Source organism: Psammomys obesus, unplaced genomic scaffold (assembly GCF_907164565.1).
Source record: "Psammomys obesus unplaced genomic scaffold, mPsaObe1.curated_primary_1811, whole genome shotgun sequence".
Classification (NCBI taxonomy): domain Eukaryota; kingdom Metazoa; phylum Chordata; class Mammalia; order Rodentia; family Muridae; genus Psammomys; species Psammomys obesus.
Genome location: NW_026596051.1, coordinates 46,452,776 through 46,475,584, shown reverse-complemented (window position 1 = coordinate 46,475,584; position 22,809 = coordinate 46,452,776). Strand labels below are relative to the sequence as shown.

Here is a 22,809-nt window from a genome sequence, read left to right as displayed (position 1 = left end):
TTCTTTACTTTCTGCAGGAATTTATAAACCTTCAAGAGCGTCTCTGGCCTGCTTTCTAATAAGTTGCTTTGCCCCTGATGATAAACTGTTAGTGATACAAAGCCCTGGCTGGGACTGACACTGTTTCTAAATGTCGTGAAAGGTGAGCCTCAACACCTACTTTGCAGCTTACCTTACTTCACGCACAACTCATAACTTTAAAAGAATCTGCTTTTCTATGTCTTAATCTTTAATTTTACATATGTACACTTTGCATACTGACTATCCTCACCTCTTAGATCCGACCACCTCTGTCCACCTTTAACCTTCCCCTCAAATCCCTCACACATTCATTTTTATTTGTGTGTGCACCCGTGTGTGCATGAATGGATGTGTGTGTGTGTGTGTGTGTGTGTCCCGCTGAGATTAACCAGGGATATCTGTGTGACTATGGCTTTGGAGTTATCTGTTCGAGCATAAAGGGCTCAGCATAGTGGAGCCCATAATTTTGCAGAGTCCCTACAAATGGTTGAGCCCTATTCCAACCCCACTTCCGGTTGTGATTTTCCATTATCTTTTGAGAGTCCAACTCCTAACTACTGCTGTCTGCTTCCAGCCTTGGGACCCCAAACACCATCTCCTGTCATGCTGTTTGTTTTAGTTTTTGTGTCAGGCATACAAATAAGTTTATCTATGTTTAAAGTATTACTGATTTTTAGGACGGTTTGACACATACAAATCAGTCAATCTAATACAGCACACAAACAGATTCAAGGACAGAACAAACAAACCCAGCACATAGTGCTTTTGTCTGGACTCTATGACAGTTAATTTTGATTATCAACCTTGCTGGACTAAGAAACATCTACACAAATAGTTGATGTCTTTGATGTTTCCAGAGATGACTGTTAGATTAACCCCTTGATGAATTTACAAAATACTATCATTACTGAGAAGTGATAAAAGTGGTGATTGTCAGTTTGATCAGCTCTAGAATTACTCAGCAGACATTCCTCCAGACACCCCTTTGAGGGGCTACTTATGCTAAATTAGCCTCTGGGTGTGTCTATAGGGGATTACCATGATTAAGTTAATTAAAGGAAGACCTGCCCATTGTGGATGGCTCCATTTCCTGGGGTGTGATCCTGGACTGTGTAAAAAGGAGAAAGTGGGCCAGCAGGATGGCTCTGCAGGTAAGTTCTTGCCACCAAGCCTGATGACCTGAGTTCAGTCTCCAGGACCAACATGGTGGAGAGAGAACTGAGTCTTACAGGCTTTCTTCTGCCCTCCACGTGTGGCATGCTCACCCCTCTTCTTAATAATAATAAGTAAGACGCAGTAATTTTTTTTAAGAATCGAAGGGAAAAGTGGACCACGTACAAGCATTAGTCGTTCTCTGCTTCCTGACTTGGATGGGACGAGACAAGTCATCGCAGCTCCTGCTGTCACCCACCCCAGCTGAGGCCAACGGCACCCTAGAACTGTGAGCCAAAATAAACTTTCTCCTTAAGTTGCTTTTGCCAAGGTGTTGTGCAACAGCAATGGCCAAAGAAACTAAGCCAGTGAGTGGGACCGGGGCAAGAGTGGCTCAGAAATCACGGGGCTCAGAAATGCAGCGTCGTACGTAAGCGCTAGGCTCTGTTGAGCTGACAGCTCTGCTCTGGGAGAACCAGCAGGGCTTTTAAGGGGCTATGACGGTGATACTGTGCTCATCATCCTCATGGTGCCTCAGGTAGAGGGACTTCAAACACAGCCATTGACCTAGGCCTGCACAGATCCGGGCAAGATGGGATCCTAGTGCTGACAGAAGTGGAAACAAATCCTCATCCCTAACCCAGAGCCAGCTCCGGGTGTCAACTGATCACAAAGGAAACGCAGTTTTCTCGGGTGGAGTCCTGGGCATACAATCCACACTTCATGGAGGCCCCTGCCCAGCAACGCTCAGGCAGTACAAATAAACTCAGGGGTAATCTTGGAGATATTTTCTTGTTTCATAACACTTTGTTTGGGCTTTTTTTTTTTTTACTTTACTGGTCTTTTGCTTATATACTATTTCCAATTATTTATTTATTTATTTATTTTGGGGTGTGTGTGTGCATGTGTGTGTTTCTTGTGTTTTTTCTTTTTCTTTCTTTTTTTGTGTTTGTTTATTGTTTTATTCTGGTTGGTTTGTTTTATTATTTGCCTGTTTGTTTTCTAAAGAGAAAGAAGACATAAGGTTGGATGGATGAAGAGGATCTAGAAGGCAGTGAGGAAGGGGAAACCATGATCAGAATATAGTACATGCAAAAAAATATTCAACTTTAAAAAAGGGGGAAAATGCCAGAAGAAATGTGAGTGAAAAAATATACCTAGAAACCTGAGCTGGGGAAGACTTTAGCCATTATTTTTTCTCTATTTAAAAACACAAATACAGAAAAAAATTTAAAGTGTATATCCAGGAGACTAGATTTACTTAAATAAGTTAATTTAATCATGCAGCGAGAAACAAACAGCGTGGAGGCAGCCAGGCATGCAGGGATAAGGTCAGCACTTAGTGACTGTAACATTATTAGTCCTGAGACAGTTATGTGTGTTTCCAACCTGCATATCTTCTTCTTTTTTTATTTTAATGCCCTGCTGGTGGAATTTTTTTTTTAACCAAGATACTTCAAGTTCTTTTAGAGAATAAGAGAGTTGTTCAGCTAAAAGAAAGCTGGATGTAAAAACACAGCTTGAAGAATATATTAAGCTGGGTGTGGTAGGGCACACACATAATCCCAGTAAGTACTAAGAAGGCTGAGGCAGGAGAATCATAAATTCAAGGTCAGCCTAGATTACACAGTAAGACTCAATCTCAAGAAAAAAACCTGTGTAGTGTGTGTGTTTGTTACTCTCTCTCTGCATTTACGTGGATGCATAAATATATTCATATATATCTTAAATCTATATTTTAAGGGATAATGTAAGAGAGTGGTTTAAAACCGTATTTCATGGCTTTCAAATCCCACCCTAAGCCATGCCAATTTAGACAAACAATATCATAGTCTCTCTGTGGCTCAGTATTTCTATCTGTAAAATGGAGAGAGTAAGAATATCTCCTCACGGAGTCACTGTGAGAACACCTGTACCAACATATGGGATGCCCTTAGAGCAGTAGACGCTGAGAGTGATTTCTCTTGGGCAAATGTTAATCCCCATCAGTACACGGCACGGCAGACTCTTGTGCCATCAGGCTCTGAACTCTGTTCTGCTGCAACCCCCAACACTTACCTACTGTGGCTGATGCAGACGAAAGCAGAGATTTCCCCCAGGATCCCCAGCCTGCCCATCCTCCTGCCTGTGGTGGGGAACACACAGCCTGAAAAGAACAAACAGCGGCAGGTCAGATACTCATTTTGCCCCTGAATGGAAAAACATTTAGAGATGAAGTCTGAGGTGCAGAGGAGCCCCAGGAACAAAACAACCCACTGACAAGCAACCATATCTCCCAGGCTGATTGTGTATACAGGTCAAAAGAGTACCTTGACCCGCACTGCAGTATGTGGTTTGAGTAATGGAGGTGTTGGCTCCTGTGGACTTGGCCCAATAGGAGAAGAGAGCTGTGGTCCCCCATCACATGAAAGACAGGGTCAAGGGCTAGCAGGGGTAAGGGGTGGAAGTTGGAGAACAGGGAAATGCAACACATTAGAACACAAAAGTGATTAAAAAACCTCTGCGATAGCATAGGACCAATGAGCGGGCTAGGCAGGTAAAAGCACTTGCCATGCAGGCCTCATGACCTGGGTTCAATTCCTGCAACCAATGTACAGGCAGGAGGAAAAACCTCCACAAAGTCCTCTGGCCTCTACATGTGTGCTATGGCATGTGGGCATGCGCAACCACACACAGACACGTTCAAATAAAAGTAAGTGGAGTGGACCAACTTGATTCTCACATTACTAAATGCTGCCGTAGAGCTTTTTCTCACCCTTCACCCACCTATGCTCCGCCTCCTTTAACAGAGACGTCCCAGCCTTACTCAGAAAGCAGAAGGCGTCCTGTGAGAAGCTCTGCACTTTGCCCTCCTTCCCATAAACTCAGTAGGTTGAGTTTGTAGAGTAGGGGCAATTCAGACTTGGCCCCATCAAGCACATCTAAAGCAAAATTAGAGAGGCGCAGAGCACTGGCTGCTCTTTCAGCGGACCAGGCTTGATTTCCAGCACAGATGAGAGCTCACAACCATCTACAGTTCGGTCCCAGGGGATTTGATATCCTCTTATGAAATCTGTAGGTATCAGGCCTGTGATACATAGACATACATGTAGACAAAAACACCCATACGCATAAAATAAATAAAATATAAGATGCAACTGGTCCTTTGAACAAGAGCAACCATTGTGTGGTCCTAAAAATGTTTAACATGGCAGAGGAGAGCTCTCATAACTGGGGAAATACATCCAATGCTATCGTAGACTTTTATGTAATTGTACATGAGTATAGACAGAAAAATTTATATATATACATATATATGTTGTACATATATATATATATATATATATATATATATATATATATATACCTCTTAGAACCAATAACTTTGATGCAGAATTCCATCAAGTTCAAAGTTCCTTAAATAGAAAAGACATCAAAATAGCTGGTATCCCACTTAACGTCAAATAAAAAGTACTTTTTAAGCTGGACCTGTGGCTTAGCGATAGAGCTCTCACCTGGCAAGAGCAAGGCCCCAACTTCCATCTTTAACATCATCATTATCACCACCAAAATGACCGCATCACTTACTGAGGCTGGGGTGTGGCTCAGTCACAGAGCATTTGTCCAGCTTTGCGTGAGCTCCTGGGTTAGATTTCCAGGAAAACAAACTATTTAACTTAGGTGAACAAATTCAAAACTATTAACAGAGACAATGCAAAAATCTAGACGAGTCCATCAAACACAAAGACCATTCACATTTAGATGGAAAATATATATTCCAGAGTTAAGGATAAAAGACCAACCTGGTGTCCCGTCCCCAAGAGAGAGGAGGAATCAGGTACTGTGTGTATCTCGTACCAGGCCTGTCAGCCATGGGACCCACAAGACCAGGCCTTCTTCGAGTTCTGTAACTCACAGGCACTCTGAAAAGAGCCTTGGTGTGGTAGGGAGTCTGCAGGCCATCCTGGGTGCCTACAACTCTGTCAGAAGGTCTGACTCATAATGGCCTCAGTTATTTCCAAGTAATTTTCTTTCCTGATGAGTATCTATAATTCAACACTGGGAAGACTTAAAAATTAAATGTAGAAAGGCTAAAGCACCAAAGCCATGCTAAATAGTTTTCACGTACATTTAACCTTTTCTGTCCTATTTATATTTATGGAACTTAAGAGGGTGACAAGATTTGAAAACCAATTTACAATGAATAACTGAATTATCACATTATTGACCTTAAGCTGAAATTCTTCCACATTTAGGAATACTGTATTAACATTTAGGTCTTTAAGCCCACACTCTAAATTTAATAGCTTTATAACAATTATTGAAAAGGAAATAGAATGTATTTGATTTGAGTTGATTCAAAACAAAACAAAACAAAACAAAACAAAACAAAACAAAAAAAAAAGGACCAAATCTCCTTTGAAAGTGGCTGCTCAGTTTTACTGGTCTTGTATACAGAACCATGATTTGTGAGATGAATATAAATCCCAAGGGAAATATGAGTGTTTAAAATTGTAGTCTTCATAAACTAAAAATACAAACTGTTTAAATCAAACTAATCATCTAAGTAGATCTCTTTATATACAATACACACATCAGCTTATGCACCATAATCCACCTAAACACAAATCTAAAGATACCAAAGCCAACTGACAAGACTAGTCCGTTCTGTTCTCATGGGAACGATGTAGTCCTCTTAGTTACCACTGTCCTTTCCCCCTGACCCCCTGAGGCCTTGTTGGAAGCCTCCTGGCTTTTTCTCCCTACTGTGACTTCTCACATTTTCATGTCTGAGGTGTCTCCATCAGAGCACCGCCACAGAGAAAAGGGGTTTCTTTCAAATGTCTCTGGTTTGGGCTCCTCATCTTTCCTCTTCATGCCTATCTTCTGTGCCCACTCCTGTTATCGCTCCTCCATCTAAGATGACAGATCCCTCCTGCCGCCACCTCAGGAAGCCATCTGCATCAAAGTCGTGACGCCTTCCTTGTCAAGCTATGTGTCAGTCTTGTATTAGTTGACCTCTCAGAAGGATCTGAAACTTTAACCATATTTAGATGGAAAGCACTCTGGTTTCATAGCGTTGGTACAGCTCACTTTTCTCTATGATAACAAAATACCCAGGGCAGGCGCGTCGTATGAGGAACAGATGTTTACTTGTTCATTGTTCTGGGGATTTTGAGGCAGGCTCCAGCACTGGCTTGGTTCTACTGAGGATCTCCAGGTGGATGGTGTCCCAATAGTGGGAACATGTGAGGAGGGAATTACTTACACTCAAAACAAGAAGCCCGAGAACATCTCTGTGCATAGGCACATACTTTAACAACCCATTCCTTTGAAAGCTCAAGCGTCTCATGAGGGCAAATGATCCTTTCTTGGGACAGCTTCCCCAGAAACCTAAGGAATGCCTACTGGGCCCTACTTCCCAGAAGTCCCACTTTCCTTTGTCACCACACTGAGAATCAATTCTAGCCTCATCCCTTGGGAATCCAACGCAAACTATTTGAAGCACAGCACGGCCTCTGCCCTCTTTCCATTATTACTTATTTATTGTCAGCATTTAGTATTGTGACTTGAGTTATTTTTAGAACACTCTTACTGACATAGGATGATATCCTGTAGGCTTCCTAGATTAAGCTACAATCTGGAGCTGTCCTCTTCCCAATAAATGTGTACACTCCAGGTCAGCAGGGCGCCCTCATTAGGAAGCCCGTGCTTCAGAGGCAGCCACCATGGTCAATGCTCTTATCTCTGCCTCCGTTCACACCTGATGCTTTGCTAATCAGCGTCCCGAATTGCAGAAAGAGATTTTAATTGGTGACTTTTTTTAATTGCAGACTTTTTACCAGAACCTGAATATCTGAAAAGAAAGGTCTTCAAGATTAAATCCATCTAAGTAAGTCTTCCTGCCTTTACATGTCCTGCACAAGAAAGGCTTTCGGCCAGCAAGATGAATCAGTGTGTGCAGGGGCTTGCTGCCGAGCCTGAGGAGTTGAGTTAGACTCCCCAGGACCCACGCAGTAGAAGGAGAGCACTGACGCCTGCAGGTTATGTCTGACTTCCATACATGAGCCGTAACACATGTGCATTCAAACATCACACGCATGTGCACAACACAAATAAATAAATACAATATAAAACAGTAAAAAAGGCTTTTGCCTGTGTCAATAGTTCTCCACTCAGCTTTGAATTCTAAAGGATCCTGTTTACTAATGCCGAATCTTCTCAGGGAAATAAGCCTACCTCTGAAATCCAGTGAGCCTTTCATGAAAGGTAGTAGACAGAGCACCAAAGAGGACAGAACAGAGGACAAACCGACACAGCAAACAGTCTCCACGGACTATTTTGCCGCCACGTCCATCAATGTTTATTTGAAAATATCACTGCAGTACGTACAGTGTGGTTAGGGATCCGGTTTACACAGAGAAGAGGTAACACACTACTCCAACTTCTTTTCTGGCTTCTACAGAGTATGAGAAAGATAGTTTTCTAGCTGGGTGGTGGTGGTGCACGCCTTTAATCTCAGCACTCGGGAGGCAGAAGCAGGTGGATCTCTGTGAGTTGGAGGCAAGCCTGGTCTGCAGCATGAGTTCCCGAAAACCCTCTCTTGGAAACCAAATAAATAAATAGATAGATAAAGAGATAAATAAATAATTTTTTTTTCTAACAGCTATGCAAGATCAAAATTGTATTAGAGACAAGAGCTCTCTGGGATTGAAGGCTTGCCTCTTGTCTTTATTTCTACTTAACCTCTGGGTGACCTCACTCTCCAGCTCAGGCAGCCACCTAGGTGCCAACAGATTCAAAGTCAGCCATCTTTCCCAGCCACTTAACAACTGTCTACAGAAAGCTCCACTTTTCGGTCCCATGGACTCAGATCTGCCCATCACCTCTGCATCTGATTAGACTTCTTTATCCTGGTATTATCGATCCCCACACTTACCCCCAGACGCTGCGGGAATGTCATCAGGACAATACTCTAGAAGTGGAGGCCCAGGCGCTTCTATGATCATCTGCATGAAAGCATCTCAAGGCAGAACCCAGAGGTCTAATTTTGTTGTTATTGTTGAGACAGGGTCTCGCTATGTACGCCAGGCTGGCCTTAAACTCATAGAGCTCCACCTGCCCCTGTGAGCCTCCTGACTGCTGTCACTAAAGGCGTGAGCCACCGTGTGGATTCTCGGTGAGTACCTCAATGAATTCTAACACACGTTCAACCTGCCCTCCACTCTCCGAGTGTCCCAGGATGACTCTGCGGTCCGGCCTCCTGCCTCCATCTCTCAGATGCTGGGTGTCTTAGTTAGGGTTCCTATCGCTGCGATTAACACCACGACCAAAAGCAGCTTGGAGAGGAAGGTATCTATTTCATCTTCTCACTCTCCGCCACTGAGGATAAAGATAACCTAGGAGCGCCTAAAGCGCTGTGAGTGTGTCTGATGGTGTCTCCAGAGACAATGAGGGTGACAACATGGCAGGTATACTAGAAATCCCTTGGTGGATTCGTAGCATTAAGAGATTATTAGAAGATAGTAAATGCAGGAGGGAGGGCGTCACTGAGAGGGGGGCACATCCTTGGGAGTGAGATGGTCCTGACCCCTTCCTGTATCTTCCTTCTTTCTGCCACAAGGTGAAACATGTCCTCTGTCACATGCTCCTGCCACTGTGATGTCTGGACAAAGCCACCTTGGCCCCAGCCCCCTGAGACTGTGCATCAAGTAAAGATGGCCTCTCATTGAGTTGCCTGCGCACAGCAACATGAAAGAACGTTTACACGGTCTCTGTAGACCACTGCTTACTGTCCACAGTCTGGTAGACGCCTGGCCACGTCTCTTGCTCTGTCCCTGTCCTGGCCATACCACCTTATCTGTCAAGATAGAGCCTCAGTCCAGTCAGGTGAATGTGAAGAGAATGGTAGGACCCGGATTCAAAGCAACTACACCGAGCACTCACTCAGTGACAGCCATTTATGCAGTGTGACAAAGTCTATTGTGTTCTAGTAGACATTTTCCCCATAGAAACTTTTTTACAGGGGGATGAGGCTTAGATACTTTAGGGTCTTAGATATTTTAGGAGCTTGACTATTCTCCAATAGAATCTGACCTTACTAAGGAACCTGTGTTCAGCAGCCAAGTAACCAATTTGGAAATGAACTTCTATTTCAAGGCTTCCTTCCTTCCTGCCTCTCTAACTTTTTTTCCTAAAGAATTTATGTTTATCTGGATTATTAGTTATTTTCATAATTGCAAGAAGATTGCTTGCAAATATCCAACAAAAAGCAAATACAATGAATAACCAGTATTTGAAGATTAGGCACCAAATCAATCACTTCTAATATTAACTTAAGGAACTCAGGATAGAAAGTAAGGGAGAGAGTAGAATGTCCTTTTCTCATAGTTCCTTAAGTGAGACTAAATTTGTCCCCACACAGAAGGATTTAAATCTGACCCTGTGTTATAAACATAAATATTTTGAAGGCAATTTGAAAGCATGCCTATTTACCAAAATAATGGCAAGTTCTACCGAGGGCCTATGACTACCCAAGCCGTAGTACCAAACTTGAAATCCTTTCCTGTGTAGCAGGCCTCATAGCAAATCGTGAAGTGGTTAGTTACCCCATGCCGGGACTGCGCCAGCAGGCAATCTTGCCCCGCAGGGCAGTGTTGCCGCATTCCGGGTTCAGCCCTGAGACCCCTGACCTCTCCTCCGCCCCCAGCAGCATGCGCAGTGACTGCCAGCTGTATGAAAGTTAACCAACAGGAAAGGAGTTTCGACTGCTCTGTGTTCTGCAGCCAAAGTGTGTGCTATCGTCAGCCACAGGGTCACCTGGTGGAGTGATGGTGAGCACCCAAGAGCAATGGTAATATTCTTTATTGTTGTGCATACCTCAGGGGGCCTGCCCTGAACTGTGAGATTCCTTTAGTAACCCATGTCTTTGGGGAGCAACATTGTCCACATATTCAGAGTAAAGTTCTGTTCGTATTTTTTTTTAGTTGTACTTTGAAATCAGATTACTAACTAGTAGGTTTCCATAAGGCTTTTTAGTAGGTTTAGCTAACGTACCCACTATCTTTTCTCTTCTCCATCCCCTGGCTCCTATCCTCACTTAATTTTTTAACTCAGTATTCCCACCCCCTCACCTTTCATTTCACATGTGTTCTCCATCCTTCCACTTTACTTTTTAAGTTGATTTTGAGATGGTAGCCTTCCACATCATACCCCACTTCCTTCAATCCCTGATTTTACCCAAACTCCCATACCAGTGGACAATAGTCAATAGAGAGGTATGTGGCTAGTCAAAGTGCTGAGAATAAGAGCCTGAGTATTCAGCCCTAAATGATTCCTCTCTATTAGCTCCACTAACCCCAAAGCTTAGGGGAACATCAGAGAGGCAGGAAGAGTGTAAGAACTGAAGGATGAAGAGAAGTTTTGAGGGTGCTGTCTTCTGTACATGACGTGGTTAATACAATCACGAATGCATAGCAGCTAGCGTTACCTGCACAAGATGAAGCCAGTCAAAACTGGGGGGGGGGGGTCTCCAGGCTCCACACCCTCCCTGAAGCTCTATTGGGAGTGAATAGTTGCTGGGGTGCCAATCATTCTTTATTAAGGCTGTGGCCACTGATAGAGCTCTCCTATGCTCCAATGGTTGGCTTCACCCCCTTATACATATGGGCAAAACTAACTCAACCTTAGTGTGTTATTAAAAAAACAAAGAAACAAAAAAACGGGAGGAGTTAGAAAGGTGGAAATGGGAGTAGACATGATTACATTTCATTGTATACGAAATTCTCAAAAATAAAGAAAACCTGACCTGGAACTGACCTCCAGCCCCTCTCTACCCTTCCAGAAACAAGCATGCGCACAAGCAACTGCCCTCCTCCCTTGGTTCTGGCTAAGCTCCGGATGCAGTGCCTCAGCCCCAGTGCTGTGGGCTGTGGACAGTTTCTACACTGCCGTTTAGATACCCCTGGGATGCTTGTTATGGGGAAATGCCCACCAACCCAAAGTTCTTGTGATGCTAGCAGAAAGGGTGTGTGTGTGTGTGTGTGTATGTGTGTGTTTACAGTGTAGGGCTGAGGGGTGGGATCGCTGTTGCCAGGTTAATCTGTTTACAGGCACTCCTGTACCTGTAGCTCCAAGCTTTCTAAGGTATATTCAAAGCGAGTTTCATCACCTCTCACTCCACGTGTTCAAGCCTCATGTGATGGCGGCTCCGGTAGGAGCACAGTGGTGTGTTTTACTGTTTCACTAACCCTATTATAGTTACCAGAAGTCTGGAGTTGGAGTGTGTAGTTTATTCGACAGTACATGGACTCGGAACTAGCAGAGCTGCTTTTTAATGAAAAGGTTTTAGATGTTTCAAAGTTTTGTTTTCCATGTGTAAGTCCTTAGTGTCTGTGCACCATGTGTGGACGTGGCACCTGGGAGATGCCTTCGGCCTAGTGCCTCAAGAGATCTGAAGAGGGCATCACATACCCTGCAACTGGATTTACACTATGTGGGTGCTAGGAGCTGAGCCCAGGCTCTCTGCAAGAGCTACAAGTGTCCACACTGCTGCACCGTTTCTCCAGCCCCTAGTGGCGTTTCCTTTAAGTGGTCCAGTGTGTTTTCTTCAAGTCTTTCCTAACAAATGATGTGTTTTTTTTTTAACTTTACCAATATTATCATATATATGTTATATACATTATATATATATATACATATATAATAGACAGGGTCTCATGTTGCCTAGGCAGGCCTCAAACTCACTATATAGTCAGGGATGACCTTGAACTTGATCCTCCTGCTTCCTCATCCTGCTGAGATTTTATCTGGCACTACGGGTTGAACCCAGAGCTTCTCACATCCTGGACAAGCACTCTGCCAGCTGAGCTATGTCCACACCCTATACCTATAAATCAGTGCTACTTATAGTTTCAAACCACTTCCTTGCAGCAGAAACAGCAAGTATGTGGGATGGGTTCAGAATTAGGAAGACTTAGCTTGAATCCCCACTCTTCCCTCCTTTGCTTTCTTTTGGATGAATAACAGGGTCTCTTGTGTACTTAGAGAATAGTATGCAGATTGCCTGCCTGAAGCTTAGGTGTGTCCCACTCCTATGTTGTAGTTATTGCTTCTGCTTAATGACAAACTTTCAAAGCTACCTAGAGCAGAAAGGATGAATTGGCTTGCTCTCTCCAAGCTCTCTCCAAACGCTGTTATCTTTGGTTTCATTTTTGTGGCACTGAGGACCCATGGCCCATGCTAGTCAAATGCTCTATCACTGTGCCCAATACCCAACCCTCTTCAGATGCTTCTGAAGTGCTGGGTGAGCACCACAGAATTTTAGAGCTAAAGTGGCACCAGGAGATCACCTACTCAAAGAGTCATTAAAAGTTCTTCAAGGTTCTCTGGCCTGGAACAATTATTTCTAACACTGATGTACATGAGAGTTATTCAAGGCTCCTTAGAAGGTATATGTTGGAGCTCCTTCTGTGAATCAGACTCTGTTATAGTGGTACTCAGGAGTCAGGCATTCCCAGTGGCTGGAATGCTTGGCTACATCTGAGAACCTCTGGTCTGAGAGTCTGTGATCCTTTAGGAAGTCCATGGCTGGCTTCAAAGGCGTTGTACATGACCTCTCAGAAGTGATAAGCTTTTGTGGATATTTTCCATCTCTGATCCAAATGCTCAGCTGTTTCTCAAGTCTCTTCCCTTCCATCCCCACAGAATGACCATTTGGCTTTAGTTAGAATTCCAGGCCAGTCCACCCTGCACCAGCATAGCTATGAATGCAACCCAAAACAAAATTGGAAACTTTTTAAGGACACTATGAGATTGGTTTTTTGTTGTTTTTTTTTTTAAGTTTGACTGTGTGACTCTTGAGAGTGAACTTTGTAGGTAACCTGTCAATGCCAAAAGGTTGGACATTTCCAGTGATGGAAAAGCAATCCCTCCTTTCTCTGGAAGTTCATATTATCTTTGAGAGAGAATAAAGATAAGCTACACCTTGAATCCAAGTCATAAAACATTAGAAGCAATCACCAAGGTCTTTGTGTGAAAACGCTTCATTTATAGAGAAAAAAAAAAATCGAGACAAAGAGAATTGATGTTTCTTGACCAAACTAACATAGTGTCAACTGGAGAATGAATGGCCAGATTTCTTGGTTCCCTGTTTCATGTCTATTCTCAGAACATCCCACCCATCATCTGTAGTCAGAAATACCCAGCTTGGAACCATTGCATGGAGTGAAGCTCACATCAGGTGGCCAGCAGAGCCCCTGGCATACGGGCCATGTCCCATAACTGATGGCCATCATGATTCTTACCGCAGTGATCAAAACACAAATCCCAGGTCCACAATCTTCTGAAGGTCTTCTCTCCACCACACAGCATGAGTTAAGGCTAGATGTAGGGTCACAACACACTTTCAACTCTCAAGTCCCAGCAGCAGAACATGGCACAAAGTACCGCACTTGGTGGGTTGAACGTGGTCTCGCTGCAGAATATGGTTTTGAACATCCCTTTGAAATGTACGTTGGAATTTAATTTCCATGGACTAGGCAGAAGTGAGATCTTTAAGGACTAGACCAGGGGTGTAGCTCAGTGGTAGAACTTGCCCAGAATGGGAGAGAGACCACGAGTTTGGTTCCCAGCACCCAAGACAAACAAGCACAGTTGGTTAAGCCTCTGCCACCATGAGCAGGTGAACTCACTTCCGAGCTTAATCCGTCAGCGGGTTAGACTGAGAACAGCGAGGCTGGAACAGCCATTGGCAAGGTGTCTCATGCATAACCTGTCTCTTGTCAAGTGGTGCCTTGATGTGACACTGCTAGCAAGAAGGTGGATAACATAGAGCCCTCTACCCTGGAGTAGAACTGAGTCAGAATACACTTCTTTTCTAGTAACTTACCCATCTGTGGCTCTGCATTATTATCAACAGGTATCGGCCAGAGACTGGGTGTCAGGGAGAGTTTAGGCTAAAATATGGCGACTCTTACCTCGTCGTTCTGTTCTTTCAGAGGTATTTCAGATCCAGTGTCTCCCTCGAGGCTGACGGAATCCGTGCACTCCACGAGGGTGTCCTCAGTCACTTCTCCATCGAGGCGGTCCTTGTCGGCGGCACTGGCCTTGGACTGCTGAGGGAGCCCTGTCGAGGAAGTCTCTGTGCATGCAGCTGCGCCCTCACGTTGCTCTCCTGGGTGGGCAGCTGGCACTGGCTCATTTGCAGTTGCATCTGGACCGCACTGCTCTTCTGCGTCTTCAGCTGGGAAGTCACTATTGGGCGCCTCGGCAGCGTCTTCTCTGACTCCGTTGGCTATGGTGTCACTGGCACCAGCAGACATTTTAATATCTGTCAATGGGATCACAAATATTCATTCAAAGCCTGTAGTGACTGAATTGTGTCAAGTAGGAATAAACTCTCCTCTACCATCAAGTAACCTTATGTGATCTTGTGCGGCTAGACTAAGGGCGTATAAAGACGTGTCTTTTAACCCTGAGCCTTGTGGGTGCTTTCTTACATGTGTGCTACTGAGGATCTTGGCATGGGAAGTCTGTCTTCACTTCTCTGAGTGGCCCTAACTGTAGTCACGAGTGTCCTCACCAGAATGAACAGAAGAAGGCTGGCCATGGTGGAGCAGCAGAGCGACAGGTGGAGAAGAAGGTGATACGATGAGAGAAGCAGAGCCTGAAGCGATGGCCTTTGAGGAGGAGTGGGGAGGGACACAAGCCAAGGACTTGGGCAGCTATGAGAGGCTGCAGGCCAAGGAAACCATTCTTCCCTTCCAGAGCTGGGGAGGACCCAGCCCTGCCCCCACCCTGATCGAAGCCCAAGGAAAATCTGTGTCTGACTCCTGACCTCTACACTGTAAGGGAGTAAATGTGCGTTGTGTAAGTCACAGAGCCTGCTGGTAAGAGGCAGCCAGTGCTGCAGACGGGGCTCTGGTAGGATTTAGTCTCAAAACCAGACACGGCTCAAGCTTCAGTTCTGTCACCTATGGAAAGTATGCCCTCCAAGCCTCAGTGTTCTGGTCTGGAAAATGATTTTGAGCACAGCCTGGGCTTCTTAGGGAGAGACCGTATCTCAAAAAAAGCAAAGAAAACAACAAAGAAAAAAAAGAACAAAGAACAGGCGGTGACCACCCAAGTCTGGGTCCAGATCCACATGGTGGAAAGAGAAAACCTACTCCTGTGAGTGGCCCTGACTCCACAGGCAAGTCATTGCAGGTGGGAACCCTCCACATGGCCAATGAATGAATGAATGAATGAATGGGAAGATTTCATTGAAGGAAAAGTGTATCTGTGAGCTTGTTTTTAAAGTCCTGTTCATTTTGCAGTGTCATCAAACACACGCATGAAGAACTTAAGAGACGTGCAGCTCCTTCCTGCTGATCACAGCCCTCTGTAATAGGTCTCATACATGACTTGCCTGTTGTGGTTCTCCAACACCTCCCTCTGGACACAGAATAGACAAGTGGCTCTTTGAGGGGCTCAAGGAAAGAGGAATGGGGAGTGGCTGCTAATGAAGAGGAGGGTTCTCTTGGAGGGGACAAGAATGTTCTACAGTTGAGTGGTGGTAGGGCTGTGTAGGTGTGCTAATACACCAAAATCACTAACCACAAGGACTAAAAACGGGAAGCTCCGTAGTATGTGGATTTTATAATTTGTGAATTATAGCTTATAAGTAATTCTCGTGGCCAACTGGACATCTCTCCATGTCTTATTCTATTTTATTTAATTTGAGAGTTTCTCTGTGTAGCCCTGGCTATCCTGGAACTCTGTAGACCAGGCTGGCTTTGAGCTTAGCCATCTACCAGCAAATGTCTCCTGAGTGCTGGGATTTCTTTCCAGCAGGTTTCCTTGTCTTGGGTGTTTTTTATAACAAATCCTGCATTTCTCCCCAGAAACAGACTTTAAATCTCAGTGCTGTTATCCAGGAAGACTCCAGTCTCTTAAGAATATATTGTATATCAGCCTGGCACAGTGGCGCAAGTCTGTAATCCCAGCACTCAGGGAGGCAGAGGCAGGGGGATCTCTGTGAGTTCGAGGCCAGCCTGGTCTACTAAGCAAATCCAGGATAGCCAAGGCTACACAGAGAAACCCTGCCACAAACAAACAAACAAACAAACAAACAAACAAACTCCCAATTCTTAGCCCCACTGAGGTGGAGCCACACTGTTGTGCTGCCATCTGAGGACCGATGCTCTGATCCCATTAGGCTAGCTCCCACTATCCCATTCTAAGCATTAAACCAGACAATATTACTATCTGCAGACACATTCACAACAGAGTGCAGCTGGCTACCAGAATCTAACCCTCAACGACAGAAGACACGACCTTCACTAATGCTGTAACCCACAAAAAGGTGAGGGGCACTAGCACATCCCAAGGGCTTTGTCATTGCCCTTATGCTTTTACCAGACCTCCAGGTCGAAGACACTGCTGCTCCACTGGATGAGTTAAATGGAATGGGTTGACTTGGGCCCCGGGTTGCGTGGCTGCTGGAACAGCACTGAATCACCAAGGCCAGGTGAGCTGTATGTGGTTACTGCAATGGGCAGCACAGCAAAGCAATTTCTAAGATGCCATACATGACTCTGCGGACTTTGGTACAGGCTAATCAGCCAGATAAGAAGTCTGCTGACTGTTTATTCTGTCTTTGGCTAATGCATTGCTTTGCTTATACATTTAAGGCCCAAGTAAAACCATCACTTCTTTCATTCTTTGTGTTTCCCACATTGATTTAATGTTTCTTCTGAATTCCCAAAGTGCTTTGCTTCTAATTCACCTTGGAGAGTTAGAACTATCTGATTAAAGTTACTTGAGGTATTTTTCTTATTATACTGTAAATCCAAGGAAGACAGAATCTTGGCTTTTTAAAAATATGTTTTACACATGTGTTTTCTGCATATATCAAGAAATACGCTCAATGCTTAAGATTGTGCAAAGAATGCCCATGCTCTTACGGCAGGTGGTTTCAGTGATGCCATGATGAGATGCTCCTTCACATCTCAGAATGTCCTGTCGCTATAACAAATCACTGAGATAATCAGCCCACCAATGGAAGGTTTGCTTCCATTCACATCTTGGGAGGGTTCAGTCATGGGAGGGTTCTGTCTACGCCTGTTTAGCCCAGAACTTTTGGAGTGAAGTCACACATTGTAAGAATGAATGTCGCTCTGGCCAGTACCTCTCGCTTTATACTCAGGAAGCAAAATAGAAGAATCGAGGTCTCACTCTGTCCTTCCAGGGCACCCCCCCCCCACCAGTGACTGTATTTCCTTCTACTGGGCCATACTTCTGAAGTTCTCTCCTCCCTCTTAGTGACAAGTTAGGGACTAAGCTGTGAGCACATGAGGCTTGGGAGGAAACTCCAGATATAAATTCTAAAAGTAAGTTAGGATATCTCCTTTTTAAACCAAGGCATGCACTGGAATGTCAACACTCCTGCAAGCAAGTCTACCGATGGGAAAGGCAAAGGTCATTCACCTTGCTCTCGCTGTGTGTGAAGTCTAAGGCAGTCAATGCTGGCTGTGGGAGATCAAGGAGTCTGTCCAAACCCTTGCTGAAGCAGTAAAGAACACTCGAGGCCACTGTGCTGAGAAAGGCCGTCATGTCGGGTCACAGGAGCAAAACTCAGGGGGCACTTGGAAAGGTGCTGTCGTTGAGAAGTCGATAATGGAAACTTCTTTGTGAGCTGGCCCTGGCCCAGGCAAAGGGTTGGCAAAGTACAACCTGCTGGTCAAATCTTGCCCTTCGTCCTTCCAGGCCGGGGTAAATAAAACTTTATTGGGCAGAGATTAGCCTTTCCATTCACATGCGGTTATCACTTCTCTATAATGGCAAATAGTTGCGGATGCAGCCCAGCCCGTGTGGCTGTGAGTCCCCAGAAACGGAAATGCTTACCGTCTAGCCCAGACCTGGGAGCCTAAAGATCTCTATCTCTTACTCCTGTCTTCTTGCCTGATCTTCAGAGAGGAGCTTGGAGAACAGGTTCAAGAAGGAACAGCAACAACAACCACACACCAACATCATTCCTATCTGTTTTTTGTTAGTTGTTTTGTTTTTGTCAACTGTAGCTAGTCACAGACCTTATCTGATACTTTTACTTCTTTGTAAACTAACTTGAGCACCCTTATTAACCTGTTTAATTAAGAAGTACCAGTCAACTTCACTTTTTTTTAGCTTTTTTTTTTCTTTTTGAGACAAGGTCTTACTATATAGACTGGCCTAGAACTTGCTCTATAGACCAGGCTAGCCTCAAACTCACAGAGATCTGCCAGTTTCTGCCTTCCCAGTGCTGAGATTAAAGATGTATATCACCATTTACAGCAAGTTTATTTCTCTGTAGGCAGGGATAGGAGAATAAATGTGGCCATGATAAACACTTGTGGTCAGATGAAAACCTCAATGGATACTTCTGTGATTTGTCTTAATTACGCTATTTTAACACTCACAGGCATTCTAACATACTGTGGCATATGCCATATGACCTATGTGTATGTCAACAAAATTTAATTTATGTCCTAAGATGACTGGCTGATATCTACATTGCTCTACCCAGGAACATAATCTCTGGAAGTAAGCATTCACAGCTTATCACCCTTGGATATCACAGTCATCAAAGGGTGTCTACCCTTTGAGAGGTCTTAGCTACTATGCTCTTGGATGAACATTTTAGGATTTTTTGTTGTTGTGTTACGCCAAACTGCACAGGCCTGGGTAGAAATTCATTTCCAAGTGGTATGGCAAGTCCTTAAGAGGTGTGCTCCTATTAGAAATACTGCACTGGCATCCTCTCTCCTTCTATAGCCAGGGTCCAAGATTATATCAAGACCAACAGCCCATAGTCCTGGAGCTTGGATCTTTAGAGCTGTAGGAGCTGGGTTTTTCTACAGCTTCTAGCTGACTGCAGAACTCTGAAGCCTGAAGCTACCGGTACCGGCTGGCCCTGCTTCTAGAATACAGCTTAAGAGGATGATGAACAAGGGCTATGGGCTGATCTGACTGCCAGCGTACATATAAGTACACGGCAGAAGCCCAGAGAGACTCCTGGGAAAACCCCTCTTCCAGGAAAGCAGCAGAGGGCAGGACCCCCAGCCCTCAGCTACCTCCAGCGGCCAAAATGCCTTGGATTGGTTCACCTGAAGTACTGAAAAACTGCTGCAACTAAAGGTCTGCCATTGGTGTCCAGGCTGTATTCAACCAACAGCAAAACCAGCCCTTTGTAAATCGGCAAAAAAATCATCCGTAAGCTGTTTAGGAGGCTTGTTAAAATGAATTTACAGAATGCTACAAAATGGTTATGGGGATGAGCCCTATCTTCTAATTATATCCCTAATCTGCATCTATCTGTCTGTCTGTCTATCTGTGTTTTCTGTTACAGGTCTGACTTTTTGCTTTTACCTACCAAAACAATACCCTCCCCCCTTTTAGGGTGAGATGTCATTTAGACTGTCCTTGCTATGTGGCCAAGGATGACTCTGAACCTTTGGTTCCCCTGCTGTCACCTCCAGAGTGTTGAGATTACAGACATCCACCAACATGCCTGTTTTACACACTATGTGGATACAATTGGAGCTTTGGGCATGCTAGGCGAGCACTGTACCACCTGAGCTATGTCTCACGCTTCGTCTGTTTGTCCTGCTAGACCTCCGAAGGTTCTAGATGATGCTGTGATGGGGAACATGTCACCAGTTCCAAACCTGTGCCCTTTGTCTGTCACCTTGTCAGAAACTGTGCTCTAAGTGGACAGCTGCTTCTGAGCAGGGACTGGTGCAGTGCACGGGGACTCGAGCTACAGTGAGGACCGTGTGTCCGGAATAGGCGCTGCTCATTTTATCTGCACAGTTGGAAGTTTCTTGGTTTGGAACACTGATCTCTGCAGCATGCCCATGGCTTTGACCCACAAAAACAAGGAGGCTGCTTCAGGAAACTCCAATGACAGGAAGGGGAATGCATGATGAAGCCTTTGCAGGCTGGGAATGAGTTAGATTTTCATGGGCAAATTTATCCATCATCTAAAATGGGCCTAGAACCATTGGAGCGGTTATGTCATGGCACCCCAAATAAGAGCAGAAGGCAGAGGGACTGTGTAACAGCAATGAGCCACATGGGAGGAGCTGGAACAAAACCAGCAAAAAGCCATCCAGCGATGGCATGTGGCTCAGTGGGAGAGTGCTTGCCTACCACACACAAGGCATTGGGTTTGATTCCTAGCACTGAAAAACAATTAAAAGAAGGAAGGAAAAATAGAGGGATAATGGTGCAAGATAGTGTGAAAAATAAACAATGCCCTGGACTAGTGCAAGGGAGGCTCTTGACCATGGCTTTGGCGTCAGTAATCAGATCGGTTAGAGTATGTGCAAGTACCTAACGCCAACAATGAGCCCTAGACAGCCAGGATGCACCTCTGTGTGTCCGAGACAGAGGCTGCAGGGAGGAACAATGAGGTGGATTCTGAAGCCGAGAGGGGCAGCCTCTGGGTCTGGCTGTAGCGTCTCTTTGTAGGCAAACAACTCGCTCATTCTCACTCAACTTCCAACTCCCTGCCCCGTGAGGCTGGATAACATGATCTGGAAACTTTGTTCCCAAGTCCTGAATGAAGAGAGGAATGAGGACAGGGTTTCAAGGTGCTCATAAGTCTAAATTTATTCGAAGAGTCACCTTCATTGTGCCTTTAGCGTCCATGCTTTTCTTGTTATGAAAATGTCATGAAAACATAGTGACGGTAGATGGCTTTTTTAAAAATGGCTCTACTGGGTGAGATTCTAACATGGTTACATGATACTCTGTCCAAGATTGCCTCCCTTACTTTACAAAAGGAGGCCCAGGGTGGAGCCGCGGAGGAGCTCCCGGATCTGTCCAGTTTTCACAGTGCGAACACTCAGAACCTAGGCCCACCTCTACACCTGGCAGGTATTTTCTGAAGCACAGAAGAGACCTGTATTTTCTTTGCTTAAAAACTAAGGGGATGGGGGAGGCTGGAGAACTCCAGGACTCAGAGGTTAAGAGCCCTGGCTGCGCTTCCAGAGGACCTGGGTGGGTTGGATTTCCAGAAGCTACGTGACAGCTCACAACCCTCTGTGACTCCAGCCCCAGGGGGCTCGCTGTCTTCTGCCTCCATGGGCACATGTACACGACCCACAGACACAGACAAAAGACAACACCCCCCCCCACACACAAATATATACATACATTAACAGGGGTATTTGTGTGGTATTTGTGGCCCTTTGCGACCAAGGCCACCCTGTCTTTTGCAACTCAACACTTGTTCCACTTTTGCTATGCCCCTCACCCCGCTACCCACGCTGGTCCTCTGGTCCTCGCTACTCACCCTGCTCCTAAGCCTCCAGGCTGTGATATCATGTCTTCCTGTCGGGCAAATTCCCACTCCCTTAGCTACCCAATTTCAGAGTCATCCTCAGCTTTGAAATCGCTCTTTGTCTGCTCTACACCCTCCCAACCATTAACTGCGCCTGGGTCTCCGTTCTTCTGAGATGTCCACAGACTTCTCCATCTGTGTCACCCTTCGGGGCTGGGACCCACAAGTATTTGCTGACCTGAAATACACTGTGTTTGATATTGACTTGAAGGAAACGATGCCTCACCTAGGTCTGGTGTGAAGAAGGACAGAGCTACGCCTGAATCCCCTACATTCAGGAGGGTCCCCGCTTCCCGCTTCCCAAACTCCTTCCGTGCTGGCTCCCTTGCGCCTGAGTCCAGCCCTGGAGTTTCACTCCCCCGCGGGCGGCTTTCAGCGCGAGAAGTTAATCAGAACGCTTGGGGATCGTGGAAGAAAGGGCGGGGGGCTCCAGGAGCGTGGGCTGGGGAGAGGGGGCTTCTGGGGAGCCGGGGGAGCTGGGCCTCGCGGGGTGACCCCTGGCTGGCGCCCAGGTGGCCCCGGGGGAGCCCGAGGGTGCTGGTCTAAAAGCTCTATCGGGAGGTCCGGGGGTGCGGCTCCCCGGCCCGCAGAAGGCCCCGTCTGTAGGGAATCCAGGCGCGCGCCGGTACTCACCGGACCCCGGGAGGAGAAAGGGGCTGCCTGGGGGACAGGGCGCCCAAGAGGTGGGGCACCCCGGCGGGCTGGCAGGGTGCTGCAGGGCAGGGGAGCGGGCGCGCCGCGGAGGGCGATGGAGAGGGCGGAGGGCGAGGCCTGGGCGAGGGCGGGCCCCCGGGACGGCGACCCGAGCCCCGCGCTGCCGGCCCCCGGCGCCCGGCTGGGGCGCGGCCGGACCCCCTCCGCCGGTCTGGGACGCGGCCGGACCCCCGCCGCCGGTCTGGGACGCCGGGGAAACTTTGCAGAGCGGCCTGCGCCTGGACGCCGGCTCTGCGGAGCTCCGGCCGGGACGAGGGTGCAGACCGGCGTGCGGGCGTGTGGGTGTGCGCACGAGCGTGGACACGGAGCGACACACACTCACACACACACACTCACACGCCCGCACCCACGCAGGGCCCTCGGCCGCGCCGCGCACTCCCCCGGCCTCCGTCCCCAGGCGACCCCGGCCGGCGGCCCCTCCCGGCCCGGGGAGAGGGGAGAGGGGAGAGGGGAGAGGGGAGAGGGCGCCACGGGCTCTTACCGCTCGGCCGCTCGAGTGCGCGCGCCCCGCCACGTCGGCAGGGCCGGCGGGGACGCGGCCGCAGGGAGGGACCGGCGCCGCCCCGCCCCGGGCGCCCGCC

The 22,809-nt window shown here is 46.4% G+C and overlaps 1 protein-coding gene across 1 annotated transcript in view; it reads right to left on the bottom strand.

The window, feature by feature from the left end:
* Positions 1-22,767, bottom strand: part of Fam114a1 (family with sequence similarity 114 member A1) — a 63,849-nt gene extending 41,082 nt beyond the window's left edge. Inside the window, exons 1-3 of the mRNA XM_055624111.1 lie at positions 22,710-22,767; positions 14,130-14,482; positions 3,232-3,319 (exon numbers count right to left, since the gene is read on the bottom strand). Of these exons, the coding sequence (XP_055480086.1) occupies positions 3,232-3,319; positions 14,130-14,474 (433 nt within the window). The 5' untranslated portion in view covers positions 14,475-14,482; positions 22,710-22,767. The remainder of the gene's footprint in view (positions 1-3,231; positions 3,320-14,129; positions 14,483-22,709) is intronic.
* Between the last annotated feature and the right edge of the window lie 42 nt (positions 22,768-22,809).